Source organism: Mixophyes fleayi, chromosome 11 (assembly GCF_038048845.1).
Source record: "Mixophyes fleayi isolate aMixFle1 chromosome 11, aMixFle1.hap1, whole genome shotgun sequence".
NCBI lineage: Eukaryota > Metazoa > Chordata > Amphibia > Anura > Limnodynastidae > Mixophyes > Mixophyes fleayi.
In genome coordinates, this window is record NC_134412.1 from 26,632,089 (window position 1) to 26,656,122 (window position 24,034).

Below are 24,034 nucleotides of genomic sequence, written 5' to 3' on the forward strand. Positions count from 1 at the left end.
ATCATAAACCCAAATTGACAAAGCAAATGTGTTATGCTTACACTGTTCAAGGCAGTTTATACCCTGTGGTAGACAACCAGCAGTGTATTATTCTTTTGGAAGTGACACACCCCGGTCTCTTAGGGGGATGCTTTTATAGCCTGCTTGAGGATTGTAAAGCACAGCAGTTTGTCGTTATTTCTTTTACAGATCTCTTGACTCTTAATGATTCTCCAATTCTCAGAGACAAAGCATAATAACCATATTGAGCTAAGTCTATGAGTAGTATTTGCTTATTCTCTATAGGACTAGTGATGAGCAATGAATCACTCGTTGATCTTTGAATATCCTACTCTGTTATTAGGAGCAGTGTTTCTACTAACGGGTGTTTCTTGGTTTTCCGCAATGTTACTACTTACAGGGTTTTTCTTGAGTTTACAAGAGAAAAACATCAGGTCATTTTTTTGTAATTTTATGCCTTCCTGTGTTTTTCAGCTGTGCATTACTATCATGATAAACGTTGATTTTTGTTGCTGCGATATATGGTATAGATTCATCACTGTATATAGTTGTACCCAAAAGGGAGCGTTGTGTCCTACTGAAACACAAGAAAAGTTAAAAACACTACTTAATAAACGTGCTTGGCTGAAAAGCACAGAATAAAGCCAGTAATCTAAAGCAATCTATTTGGTCAAAGCTTCAGGATGGCATATACAAGATAACAATTATATGCCATCTGGAGGTGAAAAACTCCTTTTTATGTTCTATTTCAACATTACAGAATATTAAAACAGACTTGATGTATAAATACAATTTAAGTCTTAGGGAATGCGTTTGCATTCAACTAATTTTGGGGTATTTGACATGGTTTACAAAAAGTCTTCTGTTGGAGGGTCATGTTTTGGGGCAGCACAGTGGCTCAGTGGTTAGCACTTCTGTCTCGCAGCACTGGGGTCATACGTTTTGTGGGGGTGCTCCGGTTTCCTCCCACACTCCAAAAACATACAAGTGGGTTGCTTGGCTGCTAACAAAATTAACCCTAGTTAGGGAATTTAGACTGTAAGCCCCAGTGTGGGCAGGGACTAATTTAAGCCCAAGTGTGGGCAGGGACTAATGTATATTTTTAGATAAATAAAATGATGATTTTTCCAGCTAATCTGACCAGTTTATCGATCCTGAGATAAAACTGTTTCCAATGTTTGTCTATCTTTCATTTCCTTGAATAAGTCTTGCAGCTCTCCCTGTGTTGCTGTCTCGTTACACAGAGCCCATAAACTTTCTACATTACTTTTTAGGGCATTAATTTCAATCACATCCCCTAACTACTCTGACAACACCACACAGGTCTTTATCTGCCTCAGCTTTCTGCTACAAGCTTGGCATTGGGCAGACCTGTTGCCTGCCCTCTGTCTAGCCTGCAAACTGCTCTCCACCTTGGTTGGGTGTACACTGAGCTGGTGTTTATTGGTGTCTGGCTGGGAGAGACCTGGAACTAGCTTTTGTTGTGTAATACCCTCTGTCTCTCCTCCCACCCTTCCCTTCCCTCTCTCTCTCTCTCTCTCTCTCTCTCTCTTTCTGCCTTTCTAGGGGGTCTGTGATTCCAGTAAATCAAGTCTTTGCAAGGTCACATGGAAAGAAGACACCAGCGGGTGGAGGAGGAGGAGGGGAGTTAGGGCTGAAGGAGAAGGGGGAGGAGGAGGTAGATGAAATCTGATCCAGGTCTCTGCCTGGCAGGACAAGCTCTAGTGTGTTTGGAGGGGTTGGTGGGGGAGTAGCACATACAGACCTAATCTATTACAAGACAGCCCTGTAATGAAGGCTCACACGTTAACTATCTCCCTGCCTGATCACACAAGTGTAGCTTCACAGACACTGCTTCAACCTTAATTTACTATATATATATATATATATATATATATATATATATATATATATATATATATATATAACTGAATGTGCAGGTAGGGAAAACCGTTTGCATATGTATAGTAACACAGACTACAACTATTCCCTACACTGGAATATCTCATTATAATACTTATACTATAAAAGCATCCAGTCCCTGAGGATGTGTCTGTCATCCTACTCAGCGATTGTAACTCAAAACCAAAAAGCTTAGTTTCACGCTAGATTTTATAACTGTTTGTAGCGAGACTATCACTATTATTGAGTGGTTTGGCACACATGGAAATTCCAGTTACATGATTGAGATATGATGCACGTCCTTCAACTTGGACTTAATCGGAGTTAAATTCCATTCAAATTTGGTGGTTGAATCTAGGCAGTGCTTGCTCAAGTCATGTCCTATTGGCCCAAGCTTTATTTTATGTTTTATTCATCTGATTCCACGTTAGTGCCTGGGCACTATTACTGTTCCTACAGTAATAGTGCGCAGTTAGTACGGTAATTTTAACGGTGATTGCTCAGGGCCGCAAGCAAAAATTAACGTGTTAACTGTAATACTATTAGAATAACCTAGAATAACGTGGCCAAATTGAATCGGCCTCCATGTATGTCAGGCATTAAAAACCTTACTACATTTGCAATTGGATGATTGTGCTTGATTCATTAGGTGGGCACTTATTAATATTATTATATAGTACCAACATGTTATGCAACACTTTACAGAAATATGTTAAATCATTCCCAACAGCCCTGGCCCCAGTGGAGCTTACAGTCTAAATTCTTTACCAGAAAACACACGCACGCTATCTCTAACATTAAGCTACCAGTATAGTTTCGGACTGGCAGGAAACGTACACAAAGTGGAGGAGAACATATACACTCTGCACAGATGGAGAGTCTGCCACCCATGAAACGCGTGAATACAAGTGTATCCTTCACCTGCGTTCCACCTATTTTGTTTAGGGAAGTTCCAGTGTTGACGATGAATGAATAAAAAGTAGGCAGACATTGGGATCCTTTTGGAAAAGTTGAAATTTGCACATTTACCTGGGTTCATAAATCCCAGACTATCCAACTGGTACAATGAATGGTACAAGTTTATTTTACGTTGGTATGGATAAAACACGATTTCTAGTTTATCGATAAGCTTTGCATACAACATGTAAGCATGTAAGCAAAATGACGCGATTCACCACAAATCGCGGCATTTTGGCTACCGATTTGCAGGATGCGGGAGACTTGTCTGCTCTCCTGGAAGTTGGGGAGACCTACCCGGAATTCAGGAGTCTCCGGGACATTCCGGGAGAGTAGCCAAGTATGATATAAGGCCAGTATTTAAACCCACATAGATATGTTCACCACTGACCTCACGGTAATGGTTAACGGTCCATATTATTGTCTTCTAGCTGACATGTTACCCCAAGAGAGGTAGGACAAATTATTTTGTTACCGTAGTCCACTAACAACCTGACAATCGTGGTCTCTTGTGTCTTGTCAAAATCCACAACTTTGGGAAATGTGATATGTAACTAAGACTACATTGAAACTTTTACCAGAATGTCAGGAGCCCATTCTAATAATTCCCGGCTGGCACATTGGGGCAGGGGGGAGTATTTAGTGGGAATAAGGCTGTTGTCATTCTCCTTGCGGGCCTGGAGTGTTATTGTAAAGCACTATGGAATATGCTGGCGCTATTTAATTAAATGATGATGAGTATTATGCCTTTTGTGGGTGGTTTCCTGGTCTTGTTTTTTTTCTGTGGCGATCTAGTCGGATATAATGATATTTGCTGGGGCACATTGTATTTTTTTTTTGGTGGAGGGGCTGCTGCAATGCTTTTTGCAGGGTACCAGGTAGCATGTTTTAGTTTTGTACATGCACAGACTGGCGTAATCATTTGTGGGGCAGATACTGCTTATGTGTTGAGCACAGGCCGGTGTCGTGTGTTGTATAATGTTTTGGGTGCAAGCAGTGTATAATATCCAGGGCATTATGTGTGTAAATCCACCCCTAATCATTGCGGTGTGACTTTTAGATACACTTGTCTAGGTTTGGTTCACATCATGTTTTTTTCTTCCGTTCACCAGTTTTCATAAATGTGCTCTAAATTTTCAAGTTTTCCGGAATTTGGGTGTTAACCGTTTAGCTTCCCTATGAAAAATAAATATATGTATTAATATTATCTAAAATATTTGTTCACTTTAAGCATTACATGAAGGTAATTCTGTAATATGTTATCTGTCCTGCTATGAGTTCCAAAGTGGGATTAGGGCATGTGACCAAGACGGGATCTCTAGTATCAATTTCTCTAGATGGACTCGCTCTAGAATGTCCATCCGCAACTAGCTCTCCGCATGCCAGAAATTCCAGAATCCTCAGCCACATTTGCTCAGATTCACAGAATAGCTTTAGAGTGAGGCACATGTGTCTTCCAGATGGGTTTGTTCTCTGTGAAATTGCACATGGAAGGGTGGAAGATGGATGGGAACAGGAGGGAGAGAGAAGAAAGAAATGAAAGCCGAGCCTGTTAGTTGGGTGCGTGTTTCTTTATGACCTTGCGGATGGCGCAGGGACTTGCTTGTGCGCAGACAGCGTTGTATACTGGTATAACGCGTAAGATAGCCCACAAAGTCTTTGGCTAAAAAGCTTTCAATTATTTTACAGATACTTTTAAGTAACATAATGTATTGAAAGTTTTCCTGTGAATGAATCTTCTGATTAAAAGTGGTTATTGTTTCAAATTAACTTTTTGCTGTGTATGTCAAAACTCCCCATTGAACATATCAGCAGAAGTGACACATGGTGGCTCTTACCACTATACTACATATAAAAGGTAATTTAAATTATTTGGCATGTTCTTGAATGCTGTGTATATCGGCAAAGAACAAAAAACAAAATTTTATATATATATATATATATATATATATATATATATATATATTTATGCCTTCAAGAGCAATTAATGCCACTATATGACTATTGCGGAGCTGAATAATATACATGAATTGATTGGAGTGTTTATACTTGAAGAAATAGGTCCACTATGCTCTCTTTCACTTCTCCTTGCCATGGTAGGGGTGCATCTCTAATAGAACAGACAGAGAGTGACTGACTGCTTTGCAGACATGCACTTTGTGGATTAATACACAGGGGTAGGACTGCATATGTCACACAGACTCTCCATTTGACCTGTATCAGCAAATCCATGAACATTTCATTTTTCATATCTGAAAATTTCAATTTTGGGGCTTAGTAGAAAACAAAAAGTTTTGGGATGGATTTCAATTGAGCTTATATGACAAATGGAATTGTACTGTGAATAAGCTGTTCACTGGATAGCCATGGGTCCCCGATGGGTGCAACAGTCCCATACTACTCTTCTCTCTCCCCTTACCACTTGGTCTGTTTTAAGCATTCCAAGTGGGTGTTGATGAACTTCCCATGCTGTAAATTCAAAGTTTTCAGAGGCCCTGAGGCCTGTCACAGTGTCGCACAGCAATCCCTTCATCCGCAGTAAACTTCCCATTCAAACAGAGCTGTGCGATGTGAGGCTATTACAGTCATCAAGGACCCCAGTGTGCATACACGTTAAGTATAATTGTAATATCAATGTTTTGAACTCTACCCAAACCTAGCAACAGCAGTGAATATAAAAAAAAAGTTTTTTCTTTTTTTTTTTCAAGTGGCATATGTCTATCTGGAGTAACTCTTCGACTTTATGCGCTACTATATAAATAAAACTTTCATTGTTGGAACGGACAATGATTTTTCAGTACTTGTTCCATTACAGTTGAAAGCTGAAAAAGTCAATTATCATGCCCATCTACTGCGATTCTCCACATTGCTTCAGAACAGTGTGTTTAAAGAGCCAAGCTACAGAGTCCTGTATGAACAGCTGTCGGCAGCTGTAAACTATTTAATTTTCTCCAGCAAGCACACATATTTGTGTGCAAGATCCCGTTATGATTATTGTTGTTGCTATCCTGATTTGCTAGCAAGTATATCTTACCCAAATCACACTTATGGAACACCTACTCGTTCCTCAAAAACATAAGATATGATGCTGTTTCCCATCCCAGAGAATCTTAGTAGTAATCTCCTCTGAAACTTTTATTGCCCCTCTCCTATTTATTTGTTTCTCCTCTTAAAAAGGAAAGATAGGGGTAAGGAACTCCAAAAACATATTGGTAGGTTAATTGGCTGCTATAAAAATTGACCCTAGGGTCTCCCTCTCTGTCTGTCTGTCTATGTCTGAGTGTGTGTCTATATTAGGGAATTTAGACTGTAAGCTCCAATGGGGCAGGGACTGATGTGAGCGAGTTCTCTGTACAGCGCTGCGGAATTAGTGGCGCTATATAAATAAATGATGATGATGATGATGAAGGAACTGTGTGGATAATTGGGAAGTATGTTCTCTTTTTCTTTCAGTCTCGGTGGCGACCAGAATATGCTTCCAGTGGAGGGGGTTTAGGAACTTATGTGAAGAGCTCATATTTGATAAACTATAAGGGGGGTATTCAATTGTTCTTCCGGACCTCAGAAAAACTCGCGCTCTAAAACTATTACCGTTCATACGGTAATATTGCGCGTAAATACCGTTCATACGGTAATTTACTCGCTGAAATTCAGCGAGTAATTACCGTATTAACGGTAATAGTTTTAGAGCGCAAGTTTTTCTGAGGTCCAGACGAACAATTGAATACCCCCCTAAGAATCTTGCACTAATTTTGTTCTACCACAGATTTGTTTTAGGATCACTATGTCTATGTCTTTGAAGCCCAGGGCTGGAGTCCCAACATTTATCTATTTATTTATTTATTTTAAAAAAAGTTTTTGTTTATTTATAAAAAAACATTGATAACAAAACACAAATATGACTAAACAAATGAAGCATTATTAAGTAGAATCATATTCAGTTATTAAATACAGTTCTAAGAATATCTAGTTAATATTGAAACTAGAATAGCATCCTGTTGCTGCACTCTATAGAGAATTCTGAGACATGCAGCTCCAATGGGTAAATGAAAGTAGGTTTTAAAAACAACGGAGGCAGCCATTTTTCAGGACATGGAGAACTTTGCGCCTCCGTGATGTCACTGGTTCCCTGTGACTTGATTGGCTGCTTTCAGCGGTTCAGCAGAAAAAGAATGGCTTCCCTGTAAGTAGTTGACTGGTACACGCACAAAAATCTGATTAAAATATTGACTCTCTCTGCTACCATAGTTAGTATAGTATACCATAGTTGTATACCACAGTCTTTTGTTACCACAACTAACTTCTCCCCCTCCCTCAACAATACAGCTTTTTGTCATCTGTCTACCTAATGGCATTTATGCGTGTCTGCTAAACAAACTATAGGCTGGTCGCGCCCTCACCTCTGTATGCAATTTGTGTTTTGTTTTCATTATCTATTTAATCCTGCTTTTTTTTTTCTATTTTCCTTCACCTCTCCTTGCTCACTGTCACATACAGCAATGAGAATTCTAGACACACCCTGAAGCCGGCAGGTGCTGCCTTCGTACTGTTAAGCCCATGAATGCACAGCAGTGGCCTTTGACCCCGCAAAGCAGCTGTCATGCCTTGCTGTAGTTTCCTTTTAACACCAAAGCATGTCTATTTCCTTGAATTTCAGTCTTTCCCCCCTGTCCTGCTTTCTCCCCACCCCCTACCCTCCTCCTCTTTCCAACAACTGTCTTTTCTTTCCCAACTGAGACAGGCAGCTTAGGAACTTCTTGCATGAACTTATTCGCCAAGAATGAATCAGCAATAGTTTACGCTTAATGATACAATTATCTAAACCTGTTACTTGGCCGACGGTTTTTATGTTTAAACATTGGTGCGTAATAATCTTTTAGATTTTTCAGATGTGGCTCAGCGTTTTTGAATTTGAATTTTTATGTGTGTTTTACAAATTGACCTACAAACAAGAAAGGTCAGTTTCAAAGTTTCTGTCTCTTTCTCTGCACTAGTACTGGGATGGCAAACGCCTCGTGCAATAGGAAGTTTGTTCATAGTGAAATTTTGCTAAGATCAGGGTTGGTGTCGCCTATATCAACTCATTATCTGTCTTCCAGTCTATGAAAAATATTTTTTTTCCCCCCTATTAACTGTGTATTATCAAAATTACGAATTGGAGGGTCATCACAGTGCTCTCAACTTCTCAAGGAACTAACTTTTTATTTGTTTTATTTTATGTATTGCCCAGCTAGAGTTCTAGTGCTGTGTTTGGCTTTCACCACTGCTATCTGTCATCTTCTATGTACTCAATAAACAGAACCATCCCACCTCTAACCCCATTGAGCTTGAAAAGCATAATTGAATCTGTGGAATCAAAACATACAAATGCATAGCAATTTGTTTATTCCATAACTTTGTCCCATTGTGGGGAGAAAATTTTCCTGATTACAAGAATGTAACAACAGCTATTGAATAAGGCAATAGTGGGGGTATAAAGCATAAATGCCGAATTTTATAACCTCCCCTCAGGGATCTCCTTTAGGGGAGGTCAGATGACAAGGGCAGGAGGGTCTGGTGACGTCATTGTGTCACCTTTGCATAGCAGGGACGGGGCTTGAGGATGCAAATAACATCATTAAGCTCCGCCGGGATCCAGGAGGATGCCTACTCTTCTTGTAGACAAAGGAGACATAATTAACAGAAGAGTGTTATTTTTAGATTAATCTATTGTCCATTTGGTATGCTATATATCATAACTAATTAATACAAACTATAGATGCTCGGGCTTGGTTTTCCGAAAACCGAGCCCACCCGAACTTAGGGGATTGGAGTAGGCTCGCGAGCCGGCTCAGTATCTCTGCGCGTCCTTGGATCTGAATAGAGGTAAAATGTCATTGTTGCGTTGTTGGATCTCGCGAGTTTTGCATTCCATAAGTACCTCCCTCCCCAGGAGTTCCAGCGCCAATGCTCACACAGAAACAGGGGTAGCAGTGTTTTTGTCACTCTCCAGTCTCCAGTGACATTGCTCACACAGAATCAGGGGTAGCAGTTTTCTTGTCACTCTCCAGTCTCCAGTGCCATTGCTCAGTACAATTGCTCATACAGAAACAGGAGGGATAGCAGCGTTCTTGTCACTCTCCAGTATCCAGTGACATTGCTCAGTACAATTGCTCATACAGAAACAGGGGTAGCAGTGTTCTTGCCACTCTCCAGTCTCCAGTGCCATTGCTCAGTACAATTGCTCATACAGAAACAGGGGTAGCAGTGTTCTTGCCACTCTCCAGGCGCCCTTAGCCCAGGGGCCTCCATTCCCTTAATCCGGCCCTGCCTGTGACACTCCATGTGTTGTGAAACTACAAGTCCCAGCATGCTTTGCCAATATATAGCATCTTATTGCTGGAAGGGTATGCTGGGACTTGTAGTTTCACAACACCTGGAGTGTCACAGGTTAGCCAACACTGCCATAAGACATCCAGCTTTATGACAGTCTGTCTTCTAATATTTGAAAGCAATTTATATTTTGTGTCACATGTTTTGCTAAGTGAAAAATAAGTATAATACAAAACAGTGGTATTTAGAAGTCATTCCTTGGTAACTTCACAATATTTGGATCAGCATTTTTAGGGGTCTTGTAAGAAAACTGAATGAGTTGATTTTAAATCCTGTTTGTCGATCTCTTTGACATCTTGTATATTTCCCACATATAGGGGTATATTTACTAAACTGCGGGTTTGGAAAAGTGGAGATGTTGCCTATAGCAACCAATCAGATTCTAGCTTTCATTTATTTAGTACATTCTACAAAATGACAGCTAGAATCTGGTTGGTTGCTATAGGCAACATCTCCACTTTTTCAAAGTATCGCAGTTTAGTAAATATACCCCCAGGAACTTTGCTCATACCCAAAATACCACCCCTTGTCACTTTATGGGTACCAGATGCAGTAAAAATGAAGTAAATTTGCTTTAGCAAACCATTTTTCCTAATCGTGATAATCCAGTTTCATCCGTAATCTTAATTCCTGGAAATAAGCGTTTTCATATTTTAAGGCAAGAAAGCCCGTACCCCTGGGAATAACGGGAATACTCTGCAGAATAAAGCCATGAAGCAGCCAGGGTGCATATCGATATTCTTCATATGGAGACACCTTGAATGCTTGTTCTTGGCATAGAAGGAGTTAAAAGAGCCTTGCAGACAATTGCAGAGCGAGATATGAATCATGCTTCTGATTGTTGTAAGACTGGTTAGGAGGAGCAGGTTACCTAGTTAGACCTGCTGTGTGCGTGTGAAAACATGCCCGGATAACTGTAATACTGTGATTTCAACTGTGCCACTCCGCATGGATTGAAGTGATAATATGCTTAACAGAGAAAAGAAAATCGGCTAACTTTCTCCCAGCGGAACAAGCCGGATAAACACTCTCTGCCTGTCTGTAAAAATATTGGACATGTGTCTTAGGCGACCACCTGTCTCAGATTTGACGGACATTACACATCGTGCCTGGGAAGCTGTTTGCTGACATTTGCTCCAGGCACAGTAAACCTATTGAAAAGGAAAGAAAGCAGCCGGTTTAATAGAACCTGTTCTACCCTCTGAGTAAAATAACAGCTATATGTACACAGTCTATTGATTGGGCCACAGAGGGTTTAACTCTTCAGAAGATGGAAAATATCTGTTCTGGAGGAAACAGATAGTCATGGATTTTCTTTTCAATTGCAAACCTTGACTATAATTTGTTTTGAAGTTGAATATCGCTGTTTTTATATGCAAAAAAAATAAATATATAATATTTTTAATTATTTACAGATTCTTTAGTTTTCTACATGTGTTGAGTAAAACTATGAAACAGACTCGTCCTGAATTCTGTTCGTATTAGCGTTTATTAAATCACATTGGTCAACTACACATTGACGCTGATATCTATTTTGTAAGCTCAATCAATCAATTCACCATAAATCAGTGGTGTCGCCAAGGTGCAAAATAAATCTTAGACTTAGACTAAGCTTTGCCGGTATGTTGGTCCTGGCTGTGAAGGCAACAGATGCATATTAACATGCCACAAACTAATAAAATAAATAATGATCAAAGAAACTTCCTGAAATAAAAGTTTGCTAGGCTTTAAAAAAAGAAGAGCACTTGTTTGTTCCCCTCTCCAATTCTAGAGCCATCTCTCATATCTTAATACTATTTGTACGCTGGATCATCATCATCATTTATTTATATAGCGCCACTAATTCCGCAGCGCTGTACAGAGAACTCACTCACATTAGTCTCTGCCCCATTGGAGCTTACAGTCTAAATTCCCTAACATACACACACAGACTAGAGTTAATTTGATAGCAGCCAATTAACCTACTAGTATGTTTTTGGAAGGAAACTGGAGCACCCAGAGGAAACCCACACAAACACGGGGAGAACATACAAACTCCATACAGGTAAGGCCCTGATCGGGAATCGAACTCATGAACCCAGTGCTGTGAGGCAGAAGTGCTAACCACCAAGCCACTGTGCTGCATGCATCTATTATTTTCCTTATCCATTGCATAGCGTATGCAGCATTCGAGGGGTGCTAACAAAAGGTCGAGACACACGCATAAAAGTATAAATTAATCAAAAGTATAGTATCTCTACTACTAAATAACAGAATGCTAACTAACTTTTATAATACATATATGGTGCATTACAAAGAAGTGGTAATAGGACATTGATTGACTCTTCTCTTTAGTATTCCCGTACATTTCAGGTGGCAGAGCCATAGAAACATAGAGCAACTTCTATTTTTATCACAGTTTCCTGATAGACTGATACAAGTGAAACTGTTAATTGGCAGTATGCCTGCAGTAAAGCCCTGTAACCGGTCAGCTTAGCATGCAGTGCACATCTTTTTAGAGTGTGCTTGCTTAAATTAAGGCAGGATTCCTAAGGAGGCCTGCATTGTGGCGTGACTGGTATATTTGGGGGTTAATAAAACAACACTTGCACGTAGACTGATCACTTACTGATTTGTCTAAACACCAGTGTTTCCCTTAGATTGTGGATTTGGCTTGGTGCTCCTAGCCCTCTCGCTATTGCTATATTTGGTCACTGATGTGCTGTGACTTGTGACTTGTTTCATTCAGGGGGATGTGTTTGCCCCGCAGCTCTCTTGTAGCACGAGACATTGGGGGGGGGGTGAAGCAGATGTACTTGTAGATGACCAAACGGTGGATTCATGTGGCAGTAAGCAGCTGTGACAATATTGGATCCAACTTTCCAACCTGTTACACGAACAAGTTTTTAGTGTGAGAATCTGTTTTATATGAGTATTCAATTGGTCTGTGTACTCTAACTTGTCCTGCGCAGAATTCTGCTTTGTTCTATCCATCTTAAAACTCTTTTTTTTTTTCTTTTTCTTTTTTTGTGGACAATCTAGGGTCCAGGCTCTTTTTAAACTGCTGGTGTAAATTTTGCAGTTAAACATTAGTTGGGATCAGAGGTGAATTTCTGATTACAAGAGGTGACTGGTGGCTTCATGTGTAACAAAGGGTCTTTGATATTTTGGGCATGTTTTTAAAGTGGTGCCACGTTGTTAACCTCTTACAAGACGCCACTGAAATCACTATTTTTGAGGAAAGCTGGAAAATTACAGGTTGTACAAGTCTAGGGCTGGGTGAGCTCCCTAGAGCCAAGCAGCTGTATCTCTTAGGAATATAAGGCCATCATCATCATCATCATCATCATCATCATCATCTATTTATATAGCATCAGTAAGAGTTAACTATTTTAATAAGAATTTATATGGATCTCACATTTGTCCATGGCTCTTCAAGTCCCATTGTATTACTTTGTAATTATATACTTATTTGTTCACCTTTTGGTTAAGTCTGTCTGGCTCAGAGGTGTCCAAAGTTTTTGTATATGGGGGCAACAGACCCCAACTGGGACAAGGCAGATGGCTGCAACTTCATCATCATCATCATCATCAGTTATTTATATAGCGCCACTAATTCCGCAGCGCTGTACAGAGAACTCGCTCACATCAGTCCCTGCCCCATTGGAGCTTACAGTCTAAATTCCCTAACACACACAGAGAGCCTAGGGTCAATTTAATAGCAGCCAATTAACCTACCAGTATGTTTTTGGAGTGTGAGAGGAAACCGGAGCACCCGGAGGAAACCCACGCAAACACAGGGAGAATATACAAACTCCACACAGATAAGGCCATGGTCGGGAATCGAACTCATAACCCCAGTGCTGTGAGGCAGAAGTACTAACCATTGAGCCACCGTGAGGCAGATGGCTACAACTTCGGAACTTACCTCTCCCCTGCTTTGTACCATTTAGGTAAGGCTTGAGGAAATATAGGTGCTAGCTTCAAGACTGAAGTTGTCAAAAAAAAAAATATATATATATATATATATATATATATAATTTTTTTTTAATGCAAGTTCAGGAATTATTTATGGTTAAGTGTGTGGTACTTTATTACATTTACCTGCATTCGCTGGGGTTCACTAGCGGACACTAGAAATGCAAACACAACACAGGTTGTTCTGCCAGGAATCCTGCGCTGTCTGTCACAGGGGCTCTACCCGCTCCCTCCCTCTCAGACATCAGCTGCCTCTCTGTTCTCCCAACCTATCGTTAGCCAGCGTACCGATGGAGGGACAATCCCAGGCACGCACCAAAAATTTCCCTCTTGACAACCTTAAAGTGGGCTGGGCTACAGGGACGTAAAAAAAAAAAAAAATCTGCACGGCGGCAAACAATGCCCTCAGTGGGCCACACTTTGAACCACGTTGGTCTAGATCTTAAACTAGTCACAAAGGCCGTCCCTACAGCTTGGTGTGAGTGGCAGGATCAATGTCCAGTTTGGCCACACATTATATCTGATAATATTTCTGTGTACACATGGGCACTGCCAAAATCGGACAATATGCTCTGTTCAGTCTCTGAATAGAAGAGGGCGCAGCGGGACTCAAGTGGGCAAAATAGGTTCCATATGTGACACTATTTACTAAACTGCAGGTTTGAAAAGGCGGAGATGTTGCTTATTGTCTATAATGACAGCTAGAATCTGATTAGCAATGTCTCCACTTTTTCAAATCCGCAGTTTAGTAAATATGCCCCTAAGATTTGTTTAGTAAAACTACCATTTTCTTCTTGCTGCTGTGAGTATACTTTAATATAACTATTATTAAACATTTTATTGAAACCTGACATTGCAATTTATATATGGTAGTTGTTTGCTTGTTATATAACTAACCTTGGAAAGAAAGACTTGTGTCATCTTGTCCTGTGTGTTGGCCAAAGAAAGACGTGGGGGTGTATTTACTAAACTGTGGGTTTGAAAAAGTGAAGATGTTGCCTATAGCAACCAATCAGATCCTTGCTGTCATTGTGTAGAATGTACTAAATAAATGAAAGCTAGAATCTGGTTGCTATAGGCAACATCTGCACTGCAGTTTAGTAAATATACCCCATGTGACATTACTCTGCTCATCTGTTCCATATTGCCCCGCTTCATAATCATTGTTTTTTTGTATACTTAGAGTAAAAACTAACATTATAACCTCCAAGTTTAGCAAACGGAGGGGGGGGGGACTTTTTCTGCTGAAGCCTACCAATTTTCTAGGAACAAGTGACATCACCAAGGCAATGCGCACACATGAAATTATGTTTACATCCATATTGCGAAATGAGATGAGTGGAGATGAGAGTAGACAGATGTAGCATCAGCGCCACCTAGATGGTTCTAACGTTGTTCTAATACAGAATATTATTGCCACACAATATTTATGACTCTACATTACATTATATGTAGTGAGCTGTGCGTTGCATATTTTAAGTGACTCTTATTTTGATTACTTAAACTGGCTACATAGGAACCAATCCGGACACTTTTCGCTCAGGTCGAGCAGCCTAATAAATTTGTCTTGCACCGCGGCAGTGTAAGATGGCTGTACGCAGAGGCTGATCGTGGTCCTCTTCTGAACGCATTTTTCAACATTATTTATTCCATCAATTTAGCTCAGATCGGTTGCACAAACCATAAATATTTGCTAGTGGTGTTTAGTTATGGATTATTTTGAAGCTGCCCACATATGAACAAATTTGGTTGAAAACCACCAAAGTTACTGACCAGATATGTACAACATATCTCTGTAAAATGATAGACTGGAAAATCTGATTGGCCGCTGACTGTACAAGGATTTGCATGCAGTCATCATCCATCCACCCTGCGCGCAGTTATAGGGGTATATTTAATAAACTACAGGTTTGAAAAAGGTGATGTTGCCTATAACAACCAATCAGATTATAGCTGTCATATTGTAGAATGTACAAAATAAATGATAACTAGAATCTGATTGGTTGCTATAGGCAACATCTCCACTTTTTTTTCAAACCTGCAGTTTAGTAAATATACCCCATAGTCTGTTCTGTACTATCTGGTCTTCGATGAGTTAAACCAAACTGGACAGTGATCTAGCAGTTGACCTGATCTGCCAGTGTGTGGCCAAACAGTCTTCATTCCTTTGTCATCAAGGTGACTGAATATGAAAATCATGCAAGGACACCATGTGGTGTATTTACTAAGCGGCGCTTAAAACGGCAATTTTATTAAACCCGATGGGTTTGTCTTTTTAATGAAATTGATATTTTAAAAGATGACGGCAATCGGCGGCTTGTCAAAACCGCCACTTAGTAAATACACCCCCACGTCTTTCTCCAAAGAAAAATACTCGGTTTACAGTCATCTGCTAAAAGATTCTAGCATAACGTTGACCGTAACTATTAAGCAGAATAATTTTGTTTTTAAATGTACACCCAATTCTAATATGAATGTACCAGTTTTTACCTGCTTGTAATCGAACACAGGTCATTTATTTTACCTTTTGCACAATTAACTGCTGTCAGAGCTCACATAACATTACTTTCAATAAGTCAACCCAGGTGCAGTCACCTCCACCCATATTGCCTGTGGCCGTGAGCATGCAGTCCCCTCCCTGCCGTCTAACAAAAGATAGTGGGTCCCAGGGACCCTGATTCCCCCCCCCAAGGCTTGGGTGGGAAGATGTTTTGAAAACATGCCACCTCACCGACCCCCGAGTTGAACACATACAAAGGCATTAAGTGGTCTCTGTATTAACTTAACAAATGAAGAAAAATAGAGGTTTGTTTGGAGTGAAACACTTGTCTGCTATTTATAACCATTATTCACCTATCTTGTTCTAAGATCTGGTTTCCCATTAACCCTTACGGTCACTAAGGGTACTGGCATGTGATATGTAACAGGAGCCTGTCTTCTGCTTACTTAATAGATTTACTGCAACGGACAATAAGTTGCACACAATACAAATTGAATTTGAGTGAAAAAAATGCAAATTGCAATGAAATTCAAATATGCAATAAACCGTCTTATTGCTGTCTGTTTTCACATTATTTTATTTTTTGCATTGAATTCTTTTAACTGAAACATTTATATTATTATTATTATTATTATTATTATTTATTTATTTTTGTACTGTTATACTATAAAGTATTAGTGCATATCATGTTGTACTACATATTTATTTCTATAAATAGACAATTTGTTTCATGTTTGTTTTATTTTGTAAGAAAATTAGTATTTTTAAATATTTTTTTTTCTTTGTTTTCTCCTCTCTGTCTTCTTACACCATGTTTTCTGACATTTTTTTTTTTTTTTTGTGCAATGCTTCTCTGTTTGCTGGGCTCTTTTCTCCAAATCTTCTCATACTGTTTCCATCTGCTCCCCGATCCCTATTCCCATTTCCCAGGCCGCAATGAATTGATAGCCAGATATATAAAACTACGGACAGGAAAGACGCGCACAAGAAAACAGGTGAGAAAGGGATGTGTAGAGGGGAGAAAGTATAACAGTCATGTGACTTAATGCTGGATATTATAGGGTAGTGATGGGAAACCTGTGCTTTTCAAGCCATTATATAACAAGTCCCATCAAACACTTTATAGGTACTTTATATCAATCTACTGTATAAATAGAGTGGCAGAGCATGCTCGGACTTGTCATTCCGCTATGGTTTGAAATCAGCAGGTGTCTGTGATGGAGAGAACCTGTTAATACGGCACAATAGAGATAAGTTAATAAACAGAAGACATTTTCTGGAAAAGCTTTTGTGGTCTTTATAGGATATTAGGCTATTTTGAGTGAAGAGGTCCTTTGAGAAAAATGTGCCTGTAACAGGGGATCTCAAGCTTTTCTCAGCTCAAGGCACCCTTAGGGTCTCCAGAATTATTTCAAGGCACCGTAATCCAAAAAATTCACCAAGTAGTGCTCTGCCTTGCTTACCACTGGCTCTGACAGTGGCAACCCTGTGAGATTACCACGGCACCCCAGGGAGCCACGGCTAAGATGTTCCTAACATCTTCGATTGCACAAAAATATTGAACAAATGGATAAAATGAATTGTAAGATGCCAAGAGATGTTTTGCCAATTTTTTAAGTAAGTTCCTCGTTCTTAAATCCTTTTTGTCTCTTCAATTTTCACAATCCAAAAGAATTTAAGGTGTCCAAAAAGACCACCAGTCCTAATAACATGTGATGTCATTTGAATCTGAATGAGACGATTTTAAACCATGGTTGTCGATCTCTTTGACATCTTGTATATTTCCCACATATATGGGTATATTTACTAAGCTGCGGGTTTGAAAATGTGGGGATGTTGCCTATAGCAACCAATCAGATTCTAGCTTACATTTATTTAGTACTTTCTACAAAATGACAGCTAGAATCTGATTGGTTGCTATAGGCAACATCCCCACTTTTTCAAACCCGCAGCTTAGTAAATCTAGCCCATAAACTATTTTATGGAGTTATCCGGATTACTTATATCCTCTCTAAAACTGTTTGTGTACTGCCACCTTGTGGACAGTAGATGTCGTTGGGAAATAGCACATTTCTGCTTTTAAAGCCTAGAAGTCTTCTATACAATATTACTCCTGGTCAATATAACAGCAAAGAGTTTTTAATATTAATAATTTTAAAGTCAAATTACGTGGACAAAAATATTGTTTGCTGCCAGTGTTATGACCGGTGTTTAAAAAAAAATAAACATAATTTTAATTTTAAATATTTATTAATCTACAAATATTATCTTATGGTCAGGCAGAATATTGCTATTTGTTAGCTCGGTCTTGGTATGTTTACTTTAAATTGCCCTATCTTATAAAAATAAATGGAATACATTTGTGTTTTCTCTAGGTGTCTAGTCACATACAAGTCCTAGCACGGCGGAAGTCTCGGGAGATCCAATCCAAGCTTAAGGTAAGTAAAGACCCCTGCGCCTCATATCTGCTGGCTTCAGCCTCTCTGCTTGCTCCTGTTTTAATGGCACCCAGGCTGGCTTCCTGACTTGCCTGCATTGTATATAAGTTCGCTTCAGCTCCAGATAGGCTAAGTGTGCATGTTGCCGTTTGGCAGGAACGGATCAAGGGGTCATATGCAGAAGTTGTGCATCCATCGCCTTGGTGGCTTCACAACATATTCAATATTTTAAAGTCTGTCCTTGTAGGCTCTCAAAAAAACTCTAATCTGTAATCCAATATTCTTCAAGGTCTGGTAAATATTACCAATATGTGGTTTTGTAGATTATATGGAGTTAAGGAACCACTAATCGTAGAATAAGACTTAGGAACAATGGATACTTACAATTTACTTAGATGCAGAAGGTTTAGTAAGTATCCAAGGCTATTTGAGATTAAAATGTCATTGTGGGACCTTCATCATCATTAACATTTATTTATATAGCGCCAGCAAATTCCGTAGCGCTTGTTTTCTATGCACATCAGACCTCAGTCATTTAATCACAACGCATAATCACCAGGAGAAATGACTGGTAGTTCTGTTGCATAGCAATGGTCAATACAGGTTCACACATCTTACCATCTGTCATGGTAAGAGAACTTATTTGTGGCGTTGCCTATACATTTGCGCTTAACTTGTGTGTTTACTTGCCATTTAAGGCCTATGGGAATGTTTCTTTGCTACAATGTTGTTTTTATCTGCACAGGCATTCCAATAGGTTCGATAGATTCTGTTCAGCGGTGTTTTACTTTGGCGCACTATGTAACAGACCTTTGTCGCTCTTTCCTTATCCCAATGCTTTAGTTTGAATGTTATTTTTGGGTATGCACTCATAAACTTGAATAACTGGGAAGCTGAAGTGACCTAAAGTTTGTTAAGGACATAGAGCCTGATTCATTAATGGTCTTAACTTAAGAAACTTCTTATTTCAGTCTCCTGGACAAAACCATGTTACAATGCAAGGGGTGCAAATTAGTATTCTGTTTTGCACATAAGTTAAATACTGACTGTTTTTTCATGTAGCACACAAATACTTGATAGCTTATTTGTACACTGAAATTTACAGTTGATATTTGTGTGCTACATGAAAAAACAGTCAGTATTTAACTTATGTGCAAAACAGAATACTAATTTGCACACCTTGCGTTGTAACATGGTTTTGTCCAGGAGACTGAAATAAGAAGTTTCTCAAGTTAAGATCCTTAATGAATCAGGCCCATAGAGTCCACACCATAGTTCTTTCAGCCAAATAAAGTAAAGTTTACTGAAAACTAAATCCACTTGTTATACTAATTTGGGTCATTAGTCTTATCTATGGGAAAAAATATTACAAGTTAAAGGAGGAACAAGTAGGATAAACAATATACTTATCACTAGACCGTACTGAATTACATGATGTACTACCTTTATAATGTTACATGATGTTACACTACTTTTACTGATACATGAAAACTTAGATTTAATCAGGGCCATTTAAAATCTGTACACACGAAAAACGGAGTGTTAGTCATAGCAGCCAGCCAAATATTTAAACTGCACTAGAAAAATGTCACTCTCCCTAAATATGTTTTAAGTATATTTATAGTTTGTTGAGATGACCTTGTAGTTAGGTGAACAGAATATATCCACATTTAGACCAGTGGTGTCCAAGTATTTGCATAAACGTGGCCTTATATGATAAAAATATATGTGCTTTAATACAATGATTAATGAATGAGAGAACCACAGAAAAATGGCTCTTATCTGACCACCATCATGTGGAACCGTCTGATTTAGACCGTGATCCAAAGCAATAATTGTTCGCTCTTTTAAGATGTTCCTATACTTATGTTTTGAGACTTTAAGCGAAGATTCAATTAGCCTGCGAGGTTCTGACAGAACCCCATTCAATGGTGGGGAATCAGTGTCACCAGAACTTTGTGGCGGAGATTTTGACAGAGATATCCGCTCACTTTTCCTGGCACCTCTGTGGACTGAGAAGAAAAATGAGCAGAGATTTCCACTATAATCACCGGCAATTGAATTCCCCCCAATGTGTCTCATACATTTACCGCAATTACGGTAAAAAAACAAAAAAACATTTTTGCTCCCACCGCGTGGTTCCCAAGGGATCTGATTGAATCTGCCCTACAGTGAGTTTAGGTGGATTTGAGATGATCATACCATAGGTCATGGCAATTCCTATGTTTTAGGTGGCAGCAATTGAACACTCAATGTACAAGTGAGGATTGTAATTGTTACTTCTGGAAATATCTGCAGAATCGTATTAGTTGAGCTCTTGATTGAATGATCAGACGCCTCTTACTCAGTGTCGATGTTCCCTTTATCTTGTCCTGTCTTACAAGCTGGTCTGTGTTGCCATAAGTGCTGTGTCTGACTCCTCTTGTGCTTTGCTTGGCATTTGTTATGAGTTGTCCATGCCCCCCCCCCACCCCCTGCAGTAACAAACACAATTTCTATTCTCAGTAGTGGCAGATTTGCAGCACCCCTATTTATTAACACCACCTAATGCCTGTTAACCTGTCTTCTGGCAGAACCAATATTCCCGTTCCGTCCCGGAACTGAACAGTTGTCCTCATTTTATCCTTGTCTGCATTTTTCTAGTTTCACAATAATTATAACTTAATATCTTTTTTTCCCTTCTGTCACTAACCCCCCTGTAGTTGCCCAATGTCTCCACCCATGCACCATCATGTATTCTCATGGATTGTTTTCCATCCTGTTGTTCATTGAAGGACATGTATTATATTGTTTTGATTCACATTTCCACTCTCCTCCCTATCCCTACTGTCTCTTCTTCTCTGTGTACCCATTCCCTTTACCCTACCCGTTTCCATCCCATCCCACGCCACCTCCCCCCATCTCCATCCCTGTGGATTGCAACTTTCCTGTTCTCCGCTCTGGATGACAATCTCTTTGTGTCCAGGCTATGAACATGGTAAGTTGGTGTTTTTGAAATATAATAGCCTCTTAATATTCCTGTTTGTTGAGTCAGGGGTTATATAGATTAGCTCAATAGCAGAGCCATTGAGTAAACACAGAGCCCTTTTTTTATCAACGCTAAAGCTGGGTACACACTACAGAATTTTCCACCAACTTTTTATGGCGATTGATTTTACATCCGATTGATGGTCCGATCGCTCGGTTCATGGACTGCATACACACTAGCCTTGTTTTAGACGATAAAGGGAAGAGCAGCTGTCCCGTTAGCGACTTTTTACAGCCATGTTGTCGTGAGCAATGATTGTAATTTCATACTCACTGTTGTGGATCGGTGGGAAGTTTATACACACTACACAGTGGAAACGAGATTGGAAAGAAAATATTTAACGGTACGACCAACCAAATGAGGCGACAATCGTCCATTTGGGCAGACTTTCCACCATCGTGTCACTGCACACACTGACCCGACTTTTGAACGAGCGGTCGTATGTCGTCTGGTTGAGCCGATTATTGGACAAAAACCGTGTAGTGTGTGCCCAGCTTTACTTTGCCATTTTAACAGTATCCAAATATTAGCAGTGTTTTTCAATAATATATATATTTTTTTAAAAGTGAGCTTTCAACAATAAACTCTACCAAAGATCAAATATTTTAAAAAGTAATTATTTGTTGTGATTTGTGGGTTCCCAGAAATGTTGTCGCAACAACGAAGTGACAGAACCTGAGTATTCTTAACATACATTTACTGTAGACCCCATTACCCCTCTAGCCTGTCCCACCTTCCCCTGCTGGGGAGAACACTGATAAGCAATAGTACACACACGTACACACATCTCACCCCTTCTCCTTGGTGAACTAAAAACTTGACTTTAGGTTACATTAATAACTTGCTTTTAGGTGGAGTTAAATGAGTTAATATTACAAATGTAATTCTAATTACCGTGAAGGCACCATTAGCCAAAGCTGATGATGTCGTCAGTCCTATACTGCATTTCTCTCTTTTATCGCCCAGCTAGCTTGAAACGGGACCGGTGGGTGTCTTTTTCCCATTCGCATCAATACAAAATTCATGAGATCGGAGTGTGGTTTGAGACTGTTTAGCGATCTGGGGCCCTTTAAACACATCAAAGTCATGTCCATGTCAAGTACAATTTTGCTTTTTATATTAACGCATTGAAGTCCCCCCACTGTTACATTTTTTTTTAATTTTAGGTGGTTTTATCCTTTTTAAATGCTTTTTTTTTATCAGCATGATCATGCGCTGTGGCTACTTGACGGCACATAAGGAATAAAGTATAGTTTAATGTCGTGTAATGTGGCAGCTATCTAGCATATGTTATACAATGATTGCACATTTGATCATGCTGTCATGTCCACTTGTATAATTGATTGTGTTTGTTTCGCTGTCTGTATTTGTTGGTTTTAGGTATTGTTTTAGCATAGTTGTGCTACTTTTACATTTTGATACTTTTGGGGTTTATCTGTATCGTGCATTTGTTTTCTTTGCTCTCCATATTTTTATTTATGGGTGCTAAATCATCTGCTGACATCAATAAATACATTTTATTTTAATGCAGGGAGCAAAGCCATTCTGTCTGTAATGTAAGGGGCTATGGGTTCTGTTTATGACCAATCACAAATTTCTCACGTTAATTTTAATTTCTTATCGCAATGGTAAGAAATTAACGAACGTGGCAATTGATTAAAATTGGTTCATTGGGACAGCAACTACGATAGGAGCCAGTTTCGGCAAATATTCTATAGTGAAGAGATTGCAGTGGTGTTCACGTTACTAACAGGTACTTACTGGCCTGGCTGAGTCTCATCTCGGGTGATGCGCTACCCATAGGTTATAACATAGCTGCCGTATCTCCTAGAATATCCAGGAGACTTCTGAATTTCTGGGGGTCCTCCTGGACTGTCGGGAGACCAGAGCTACTTCCCGCATCCTGCCCACTTCGTTAGTGAAGTGGGCTGGAGGCTGGGCTTAGCGCTGGTGAATCGTGTCATCATGGCCCTGCCTCCTGCTGTGGTAGGCTGAAAGTGGTAATGTTCAGCTGGGGGCTGGGACCTAAAGACGCAATTCGTGTGACCACGTCCCCAGGACTCAGCAGCGATCTCCCCTCTCCAGAAGGGGACGCTGGCAAGTATGGGTTATAACCATACTTGCCAACTCTCCCGGAATGTCCGAGAGACTCCCGAAATTCAGGTCGGTCTCACGGACTCCCGGGAGAGCTGGCAAATCTCCCGCATCCCGCAATTGCGGGTCTAAAATGACGCAATTCATTTTGGCCCCGCCCCCGTGACAAACAGCATATTTGTCGTGGGGGGTGGGACCAAAATGACGCGATTGGCCGAGTCCTGCCCCCTTCCGCCCTCTAGACACACCCCTCTCCCGGATACGACTTGCCAAATGTAGGCGAGTATGGGTTATAACGGAGTTTCGGGGGATTTAAACCTCTTTGGCGGTTCATAAATAGGCCCCTATATGTTAGCACTTTGGCCCTAGACACCTGGCGAAACTAAACTTGGCCAAGTGTCTTGTGGTCAAAAATCCCCTTGCACGCCTCAATAACTGTAACCGTGTCCTGTGCAGCTTAATTTGGAGATTCTCGCTAGAGAAGGTGTGTTGTTATTGTTTTCCCGTTCTTATAAGATGTCAGATTGGAAAAATGTGTCAGTCACTGCCAGAGGCAGAAGCTGACTGAGGGAAGTAAAGCAGAGCTATTAAGATAAGAAAGAGGTTGTACAACACCAACCGCACATATTTCCTAAAAACTGCTTTTAAAAAATAAATAAATAATAAGTTTGTCCTGCATGGCTTTAACCATGTGAGTACTAGTATTTTCATGTACAGAACTGCACCTTGCCTCTGATGCAGTTATTAATCTTCCATCAGGTTAAAAAACACCTCAATTTTATATAA

General features: G+C 39.8%; 1 protein-coding gene across 6 annotated transcripts in view; it reads left to right on the forward strand.

The window, feature by feature from the left end:
• Positions 1 to 24,034, forward strand: part of TEAD2 (TEA domain transcription factor 2) — a 69,995-nt gene that overhangs the window by 32,257 nt on the left and 13,704 nt on the right. For 4 of the 6 annotated variants that reach the window (XM_075190647.1, XM_075190650.1, XM_075190649.1 and 1 more), the window contains 3 exons: positions 16,619 to 16,683; positions 18,064 to 18,126; positions 21,092 to 21,103. In XM_075190647.1, the coding sequence (XP_075046748.1) occupies positions 16,619 to 16,683; positions 18,064 to 18,126; positions 21,092 to 21,103 (140 nt within the window). The remainder of the gene's footprint in view (positions 1 to 16,618; positions 16,684 to 18,063; positions 18,127 to 21,091; positions 21,104 to 24,034) is intronic. The other 2 variants (XM_075190651.1, XM_075190652.1) reach the window with 1 other exon arrangement.